The sequence below is a fragment of the Amyelois transitella genome, chromosome 4 (genome assembly GCF_032362555.1).
Source record: "Amyelois transitella isolate CPQ chromosome 4, ilAmyTran1.1, whole genome shotgun sequence".
NCBI classification, from domain to species: Eukaryota; Metazoa; Arthropoda; class Insecta; order Lepidoptera; family Pyralidae; genus Amyelois; species Amyelois transitella.
Window position 1 is genome coordinate 3,148,506 of NC_083507.1, and position 9,860 is coordinate 3,158,365.

General features: G+C 34.8%; 2 protein-coding genes across 2 annotated transcripts; one reads left to right on the top strand and one right to left on the bottom strand.

The window, feature by feature from the left end:
* The first annotated feature begins 176 nt into the window (after positions 1-176).
* On the top strand, positions 177-3,146 carry LOC106129337 (dynein light chain Tctex-type protein 2B). The gene is made up of 5 exons (XM_013327867.2): positions 177-347; positions 1,140-1,193; positions 1,552-1,675; positions 2,112-2,261; positions 2,556-3,146. Exons 2-5 carry the CDS (start codon positions 1,178-1,180, stop codon positions 2,719-2,721), a joined length of 456 nt encoding a protein of 151 aa, XP_013183321.1. The 5' UTR covers positions 177-347; positions 1,140-1,177; the 3' UTR covers positions 2,722-3,146.
* On the bottom strand, positions 802-8,610 carry LOC106129336 (SET and MYND domain-containing protein 4). The gene is made up of 7 exons (XM_013327866.2): positions 8,212-8,610; positions 6,684-6,879; positions 5,978-6,337; positions 5,092-5,733; positions 4,393-4,608; positions 3,854-3,977; positions 802-1,038 (listed from the first exon to the last, which is right to left on the bottom strand). The coding sequence occupies exons 1-7, from the start codon at positions 8,534-8,536 to the stop codon at positions 847-849; spliced, it is 2,055 nt and encodes a 684-aa protein (XP_013183320.1). The 5' UTR covers positions 8,537-8,610; the 3' UTR covers positions 802-846.
* Positions 8,611-9,860: the final 1,250 nt, after the last annotated feature.

Consider the following 9,860-nt stretch of genomic DNA (forward strand, 5'->3'; position numbering starts at 1 on the left):
TGTTTGTCTGTTTGAATAAAGTTTAGTTTAATTATATATTTATTTTCTCATTTACAATTTTAATAACGTATAAGTATTTATTTTTTATTGCAATAATTTTTCTATATTTGTAGTATCAAGGTTCGGAACGTCACTATTAAATAAACGTCATTGTCAGTTTTGCTTTTTAAATTTGATTCGGACGATCCATTCTATCGATATTTTGTTTATATTATTGTTGATTTGTTTGGTTGGTTTAGGTTTGTAATCTTTTGAATTGAATTTGATTTCTTTGCAGTTTCGAGGATTTGATGGATATTGTTATTTAGTTTCATAGAAATCAAAATAACGAAATAATAGCGACTCCGGTAAGTAATCTATGATAAACAGTAACATTACAGCCAGAATGTGGATTTCTGTTTGTTTAAAAAAAATAGACGTTTTTGTGTAATGTTTTAACAAACTACATACAGTAAATAAAAACCTAAAATATTTCGCTGGATAAACAAATTTTCCGTTGAAATTAAATCCTACTAATATTATAAATGCAATAGTTGTAAGGATGTGTGACTATTTGTTACTCTTTCATGCAAAAATACTGAACGTTTTTTATGAATCTTTGCAGTAAGCTAGACATTGAATTAACATGATAAAGAGATACAAAGGTGCATGCAATGTACATTGAGAAAAGCTTCTTTGACATCATAAATAATAATTTGGTCTTCTAATTACCTACATAGATACTGAAAATTAATACCTCCTACTCCCCTGTAGGTGTATTTTGATACTCAATAAAACACCAATCAAGTTTATTGTCATTTATTTAAAACTCTACAACATCACAAAGAAAGAAACCAATAGATATATTTAAACAATACTGTAATTTCCCATAGCCAGCATACAGCGCCTCAAATCTTGGACACAGTCGTAATAAGAGCGATACGGAGGTGCCAAAGTAGCATCGTAAAGTTTTAGTACCTCAATGAACTTTTTCACTGCCTCTCCATATTTTCCTTCTTCCATAGCGCCGCGTCCAATGCGATATAACATTTCTGTATCCTGGTGAAAAAATGGAAGATTAATGTATTGTTCCAGTTTAAATACCAATGTTATAATATATAAGACAAAGTCCAGTTGAATTCATTTTTATTTCTTTTCAGATATATTCAACTGGGCACTTAATGATTTTAATTTCATCATGGCTGATGAAGAAGGTACGTAAAAAAATTATGATATCTAGGTTTCAAAACAGATCTTTGTTTGATTGGTTTCAAAAGTATACAAAATATATTTAGTCACTTATTTATTTAAATTTCATATATATATATATATAATCACTACTCTTCCTGTATTCATTTAAATTTCACAAATTACATAATAATAATTTTTATATTTAAATAAAAAAAATATATTATTGTCTGTGTTAGGTACTTTAACTGACATTCAACCATACATTAGTTCCATTTCAGATCAGAAAAATTGTCTTTATTTTATTATGTTTATTATTTATTGACTGTTACAATTATGCTTATTATAAAATTATATTAAATCAAGTTAATTGGTAAATTACAGTTGCTGAAGAAGAGGTAGTGTCTGTTGGAGGGCCATTAGTAAGTGAGACCTTGATCAGCCCTGCTGGAGCTGAGAAGCCTCTAGCACCACCAAAATATGAAGTGCGCCCAGGACTTGGTGAAAAGTAAATTAATTATTTACTGGCTTACTTTTAAATATTGATTTTATTTATTAACTTTTTAATATTGACACATTTGGGAAGAAAACAATATGGTATCCAGGCCCAATAGAATTTAGGTTATGGTTATGGCAAATTTTGCTTCTTTTTGCATATAAGTAACTATCATTGCATAAATGAGGTATACACATGTAAAGGATTTCGGTGGAGCTAGGAAATAGCGCCTTTTTACATTAAACTCGCGAATATACCAATAATGAAATATTAAAAACTACCGGAACCCTCTCTCTCTCTCATCTTTGAGCCCTTCACTTGCTTCAGTGGTCCAGTTGAGTTGGCAATGGAAATCATTTTCTGTAGTCCGGTTACCGGGCCAAACTGCTGTGCTTATTATTATTAGGGTTCATATGAACTTCCTTAAATAATCTATTAACATTTACAGGTTCCAGGCAGAAAATGTTAGAGAAATCATCCTGCAGACGATGCAAGCACAGCTAACTGGACGTCAGTACAGGGCGGACCAGGCAGCACACTGGTCCAAAGTCATAGCCAATGCGGTCAGGCAAAAAGTGCAAGAGCTGGATATGAAACGGTGAGAAAAAATATACATACTTGTGCCATGTTCAAGTAATCTTTTTGTTTAACTCATTTCCTTTATTCAATGTCAAGGCAGGCGTATGGGTAAGGTAACCATAGAGAATAGGCGCATGTTATGAGAGCCTATCGCTGACTTGTTGACAAGGCAAATAGTTTAAATGACTCTGCTAGACGTAACTAATATTGTACTCATCAAACATTACAGGAGTGGGATTAAGTTGTTATAAACACTATTCAAACAATACTATAAAAAAATACATCAACTTATATGTTTATATTTTGTTTTCAGGTATAAAATAATGGCGCAATCAACCATCATTGAAATGAAAGGTGCCGGCGTGAAGTGCGCACAGCGATGTATATGGGACCCCGAGACTGACGCCTACGTAGACGACATTTTTAAGAACGACACCATCTTTTGTTATACAATCGTCTATGGAGTTTACATGTATTGAGTATATTCGAGTCTGTAAGGTTTTGGTAAAAGTTTTTCAAGATTGATGAGTAAGTTCCTATATAAGTTATATATAAGACTTGAACTTCGGTTCATATCCCAGTTATAATAAGCAACAATACAATGAATAGTTTTACAAATTAAAGAATATTCTTTATTCTTATGAATCTATGCTAAAGTTTTATGGAATCTTAATATTAGTTTAAAAATTTATTTTCATTGTCACCTAAACATTGAAAGTTATAGTTAATAATATAAATTATGGTCGTTCTTGTTGTTAGTTTATAATTTCACGAAGAATATTATTAACCAATGCTGTTTGTTATTTTACCAGTACAATTAATAAATTATTAGATACCTTTTTCTTTCATGCCTAGAAAAGAAAGTCAGATCTGAGGTAAGACCAAAGGTTAGGTGTAAAAATAATATCTATAAAAATAAAAAATATGAACTGACAGTTAAACGTTGTGCCTTGTATGAAGTATCTTAATAAATGAAAGTTTTTAATTTTAATTTGATGTACCTGAATATTTGTGTTGTTTGAAAAATAATAAGCAGAAATTCGGAACGGGAACTTATGTAATTAAAACTTTTTTTTTAAAGAAAATGTTGTAAATAAATTTGTTTTAATAAAATTTCCTAGTTTAATTTAAATCTGAATATAAAAACGAATATACAAGAAAACACATTTTTGCGATTATGAGTAAATCACGGAAAATTCGCATAACCAAAAGTGGTGTGTTTAAATTATTTGGCTGTGATCTAATATTTCTCTAAACAATTTATTAGGATGTCGCTACAGAAGTTATTATTTCAATCAATTTTCACGTTTTGGCTAATGTTGTACTCATATACGGATGCTTTTGGGTGCTAATTTAGCTAATATTTTGCGGAATTTGATACTGAGATACATGTATTTGTCACGTCTTTATCCCTAATGTGATAGGCAGAGTCTCAGGTTGCTAACTCATTTACTGCTTAAATCTCGTTCCCTACTATTTTTTTCCTTAGAGAAAATAAAGGATGGGTGCGATTTCAGCAGTGAATGTAGGACAATAATGAACGATACGATGATATAATAACTAGGTTGTTCTGCTCCTGGTAGTGCTGTAATATATAAGTAAAATATCTACCTGTAAAGATTTAAGACCCTTCAGTATGTTCGTATACTGCTGACACAAGCCGCACTGTACCATGAACTCCTTGCAGTCATGTGCCACTGGCACCACGTTAGGACACGGCCGATCTGAGTCACATCTGTGAAAAAAAAATAAAAAGGTCATCGCACCTTATCGCCCATAACTCTTATTAGACAAAGTTGGTAGGTAGGCTCAATCGTCTCATGATAAACAGTTACCGTAAGTTTATAAAGTCACACGATTTTTTAATTAAAGGCCACTTTTCAATAGGTAAAGAATAAACCACCTACCTATTTAAAATTTGTGCCGTATGTTCCAAGGCAATGTTCACTTTTTTCTCAGATACTTTTGAAAGCCCTTACATCCAATAAGTACCTATAACGGTACTCTTAAGGTGTAAATGTGCAATGGTAGACAATGTCACAGGCATTTCTTAAGAGTACCTAGTACATTGGATTTCAGAGGCATAATACAGATCTTGACACTGGACATGCAGGACCCGACAGTCGTAGGTAGTAGTATTAAAAACTTACTTGAATCGCATATAGTTCTCATTCATGTCGCCATAAAGAGGCCAGTTCTGCTCGCACGGGACACAGTGGCAGTCGAACCAGTACTGCTCCTTCATGTCCGCCTGCCTCTTCTCCTTTGGAACCGTCGTGAAGATTGGCCCGTAGTTTTCTGATACCTCCTCGCCTTTCTTGATGTTCTTTACGGCCCGCACAACTATTCTCTCGCCACAGAAATATCTGAAGTATAGTGTTTTTTTAGAATTAATCTTCGTTAAAGTAACTATGTTATTAATGTTTAGAGTAGTAGAGGGTCAGTTTTCGTACCGAAAAAGTGCTCAATCAAAGCGCACAGATTCAAATCCTACGCCCCACGTGTACCAATGCCTTTTTTCCGATTCTTTATCAGTTTTATTGCTAACTGACGTTCTATAAATATTTTGCGGAAATCTGCACATCCAACTAACATGATCCAATATGGGTCATTTGTTAAGAGTTCCTATGGGTCCGGATCTCCGACGGACTGAGACCCGGTTGTTGTTTAAAAATCGCTTATGAAGCTGTAGTATTGTATATGATTAGTTTACCTTTGCTTAACATATTCATAATGTATGTTTCTGCTACATATGTAAGTACTTATTATTTTTATGGGCAATAAAGAAACATTACAATTTTACAGCATTTTGAATTGTGAATGGGATTCTGTAGTCGATCATAGTTTACCTCACTACACTTGGATCGCACGAGTGGTTGAACAGAGCCAGTGTTGGAAATACAGCTCCCGCCAAGAAAACAGATTTTCCGTCATGTTTGAGAACGTTTTTCCCGACTTTAGGCTTCGGACATTGCAGCTCGAAAACTTCATGAGCATTAAACTGCAATATTTCGAGATTCTTCAAGACTAGTCCTCCAAAGAGTTCCACATCCCCTTTATATTTTTCATCTATTCCCATAGATTTTATCTCCTCCATAGTTATCGGTTTATCCCTTGGTTTACCGTTAAAATAGCCACTAATTTCCAATAATTTCACGAGAAAAGCCGTCATTTGAGCTCTGTGCAGGAAATCTTGTTTAGTTCTCTTATCTTCGTGAGCTACTAAATTATAAACATTTCTGTAATCTTCAGTTTTGTATGGACTCGAAGGTTTGCTTTGTAATTCTTTATTCATATTGACGAAGTAGTCCTTCTTGTTCTGTGTTATCATCCTGAGGGCTATGTGGCAGGTGATCGAGCAGCCTGATTTCCATATGATTGGTAGAATAGAGCATTCGAAACCATGGTATGATTTTTGGGCGGCTTCCAAGCATTTCTCGCCACAGAATATCACGTTTGGACATTTTGGACACGGTAACGGGATTGGGCATCTGAAAATAAAAGTTTTCGTTATAATTAACTGCAACATTTTCAGTGTTCATTTTTGTGCCTATTGCAAACATACCCATTATTACCTAGTGCCATTCTCATTGATCTGTTACAAGCTCTCTGACGCGTAAACTGAAGAAAGATTTCAAATTGTTCTCTCTGCTCTACCGGTGAGCGAGGAAAATGATAAGTATGTATTAACTTCAAATGTACTAACCGTGTACTTCTATTAAAAGAAAAACTTACTTGATGAAACAATTCTGACAATGAGTCTTTGAAAATTCCCCCAACAAGACCGCACTGTACGGCCGCTCTACCAGCAACATTTCCCCTGCTTCTATGTCCCTGGTAGCTACAGCGAATCTCCCCCGTGTTTCATCCTGATCTATCTGGATTGCTTCTGAAGCAGCAGGGTATAACGGATTATGCTTTCCTGGAAGCTTCGCTTTAGGCGGGGTTGTCTTCAAAGGCTCGGGGTCTTTGGGGTGCCCAGCCAAGATAAGCCCTTTGTTTAAAATCTCCAGCATAAGTTTTGCATCGGTTCGCATTTTTTGACGCTTTTCTTTGTCTAATTTGTTTGCTTCGTCCAGCGCGCTTATTGTATCTCTGTGAATAACAGAATTCTTGTAAGTACTTTATGGTATGGTAAGTATACGAGTAATATAGGATTAAGAGCAGTCAGATGGTGGGTAGTCGCTTCCAGACAAAACACCATGGTGGGCACTCCTATCTAAATAAGTGAGCTACTTGCCATGCTACTAGCGAATCAACTCTGCAGGGATCCGGAGTGTTCTTTCGTTTCATCCACATACATAACTATGTTCATGCAAATTCGTTGGTTAAGGTGGGGGGAATGTACATCTGACATGAGTTTTCGCTAGGCATTTTTTGGCAGAATATCTAGTTAATAATTTATTGAAATCTTGTGATGTTAGTTTAAGTAGTCCCTTACTGAAATGCAGTGACAGCTTCTTGGTTCCTCTTCAGTAGAAGCAGGGTCCTCGCTTTCCTTTCCAGCACTTTGTATCGAAGGTGCCTGGGGTAACCGAGGGCCAGACAGCGTCTGATGTCAGCCAGGGAATCTTCATATTGCTCCAGATGGTTCAGGGCTGCCGATCGGTTCGCAAATACGATAGATAGTTCTTCAGCTGAAATATGATATGCTTGTGTTTGTTTTGAAATTAATTTTATTTAATTTCTCGCTTGTAACGCTCATTAGGTCTTTTACCATGCGCATACACATCTTTAAAAAAATAGGTATATAGCACCCACTGATTAATGTTCAACAACTTCCTATTAAATAAGTTTCACTTTTCTAAATTAGGTTGTAGGTATAGAAAATATAAGCATGGCATGAAAAAAATACTGCGTGTTGGGAAAACTAATAAATAAATTCAAAACAAAAAAAAACTTGCGTAGTTAATCTTATTTGGTGACAATCCTTGAAATTTAACAAATGAAGATTGCTATTTTCCCTCTCTTAAAATTATCTTTTTTTCTTAGTGGCCAGTATGTTACTTAATCAATTAATTTTTAAACATTAGGTGTAATGGAATCTTCGGGATCGCGCTGTAGTACTACAGTGCGTATTTGGGGTCCTGGTTGTTCAGTGATATTGACTTCTGAGCATTGTGGCTATAGGCTCTGTTTGCCTCGGTATGAAGAAGTGATATTTATGTATGTGCATCATAGTATGTGTTGTTCTAATTTTCCTGTATGTAACTTTGTAAAATTTTCCATTTTACAAACAAATGCTTTTAAATCTTAAAAGGGTCACCGACATAAAACCGTCATGTCATTATATAAAATGGGAATAATAGGTGATATCTGTTTACAATTATTCATACCTAATTCTCGGAACAAACGGACGGCGAGGAAAACGCATTCAAAGCTTTAGAAGTGTATCGATTTATTTACACAATCGTGACAGTTATAGGATTCCTAGTAAGTAGCCAAGAGACCTCTGAAAAGAAGAGACTTACGTGATCGGTAGGTTCGTTCGTAGTAGTAATAGTTCGATCATTGAATACGTACGTGAAAAATGATTATTTTCCCGTTTTTTATGGCGCAGTGACTATTAACGTAGGTAAGAAGGAAATATATACAGGTATTCTAGTAGAATAGAACATTTACAGAACCAACTAAAAGTATTCACTTGTACTAAGTTACATATAGTCACGTCTTTATCTCTTACGGGGTTGACAAAACCTACAATCTCAAAAAGTGTAAAAGGCCACGTTCAGAAAAATAGCTAAGGTACTATGATTATATACTGAGATTTGAATAGCGATACTCATACTTAGGTACCTAAATATTTAATAGGTATACCTAATTTATACTTGAAGTACCTATCTAAATGATAGAGAAAGTGACTTAAGTATTCTGTAGAAGGGCTTCATCTTAGATAATTACTTATTTGCGGTCGGTAACCCAGCACCGCTCCACTAATGCAATATCCACAAATTGCTCAGAAAACTTACTTTCTTTGGCTGGCATTTGCAGCATACTTTGGCTGTACATGACCAACGCCATTGCCCAATCACCTTTCTGCACCGCCTTGTTCCCTTCATCCTTCAGCAATTTCGCCTTCTGAATGTCCTTCTCCACTGGGAATCGGCCACCTGTCTGACATTTCACCACGTCGGCACTTAAATCATAACTTTTTACAACGTCGAGACTGCACAAGTAGGATGCGCGTTTTGCATTGCATTCTAAATTAGCAAAATTATTTCGAGTAACGTCGTCAATGCTATGGTTCACTTTTTCGTGGAATTTCTTGAAGAAACCGTCCATTTCTTGTGTCATTTTTTCAGTTTGTTAGAACTGTGGATTGTGTTTGGTATATTGAAGGTTAATACAACTACACGTGAAAGCCGGCGGCTCGTGGGACTATCCGGATTTTCTATTTTGGTAATTAGGACGCGGATCTGTGCATCACTTCAGTATGCTTTTGAGTAGCATCTTGTGTATTGACATTACCTACATGATTTTCGTGAGCATACAAAAAAATTCTAGATGTCTTTAGATTGTGCTTTAACTTATTTATGTTTTATGAAATTACTATAGGTACCGATGTAACTGTCTAGGAGTTTTTTTGTAAGACAATCATAATTAATTTCGTATAAGTAGTGTAGGTACATAAGGATTATAGATGTAGAAGAACTTGTAGATTCGGTATAAACATCACAATGTTCTCAGTCAAGAGATGTCGTTCTTTTTTGTTGTCTGAGATTAATTTTAACCTAGGGTTGCTGCGGCTATATTGTTAAATGAGTGATTAATTTTCATTAGATATTGTCTGATTGTGAATTATAGTATGAATGTTTCACTAGTTTAAAATGTGTGTACTTAATTTTTCTTATCGTACATTTCTGAATAATCCTCATTGCTCATCAAACTTGCCAATGAAACTTTTTGTAGGTATCTACTGTATTAGTGATTTTTACATGTGAGGAAAGCCATGGGCGAAGTCTAGTTTTTCATCAACCCTTAATGTAGTTATTGCGTTACTGATGGACATGTGTCAAAAATGCTATTATTAATAAAAATGAGCTTCTTAACTGCCGGTATACAAGGTTCTAACAAGGGTTATTTAACTTAAAATAGAACAGATGAGATCGGTATTCATTTGTCATGGTATCCCTAAGTCTAGATGGGATGACGTCAAGATTCACGGACGACTGGGTTCGACCTTGCCATTACTTAATAAGAATAATCATGGACTTAGTATTTTTATTGTTAGTAGGTGTGTTATGTGATAGCTAAATACGAGTACCTAATAGTAAATGAATGTTGGTACGCACCTAGGTATTAAGCATTTTTTTTGTCTCGTCTCTACATAGGAAACTCTTACCTGTGCTTTTAATAAATTGAATTTGAAAAAGTAACAGTAGCCTTTAGTTCAGAAATCAATCTTCGTCTATCTCGTTAGTCCCATTGACTTATCCCATGTTGGATTTAACATACCTACACTAAAAAATATCTATGCACATTATTGTTCAAACAAACACCATCGCGAGGTCTGCATGTGCCACCAAAAAAAAACTAGATCGTAAAAGATATTAATCATTTTTTCCCTGTACGCTAATATAATTCTAGGTAACAAATGATACTCAGAAATTATCAGTCG

Coding starts and splice junctions, on each gene's coding strand:
- LOC106129337 (XM_013327867.2), top strand. Junction 1,676..2,111: donor CGCCCAGGACTTGGTGAAAA/GTAAATTAATTA, acceptor TAACATTTACAG/GTTCCAGGCAGAAAATGTTA. Junction 2,262..2,555: donor CAAGAGCTGGATATGAAACG/GTGAGAAAAAAT, acceptor TTTTGTTTTCAG/GTATAAAATAATGGCGCAAT.
- LOC106129336 (XM_013327866.2), bottom strand. CDS start 8,536: ATGACACAAGAAATGGACGGTTTCTTCAAGAAATTCCACGAAAAAGTG. Junction 4,609..5,091: donor TGCGATCCAAGTGTAGTGAG/GTAAACTATGAT, acceptor ACTATACTTCAG/ATATTTCTGTGGCGAGAGAA. Junction 3,978..4,392: donor GAGAACTATATGCGATTCAA/GTAAGTTTTTAA, acceptor TTTTTTTCACAG/ATGTGACTCAGATCGGCCGT.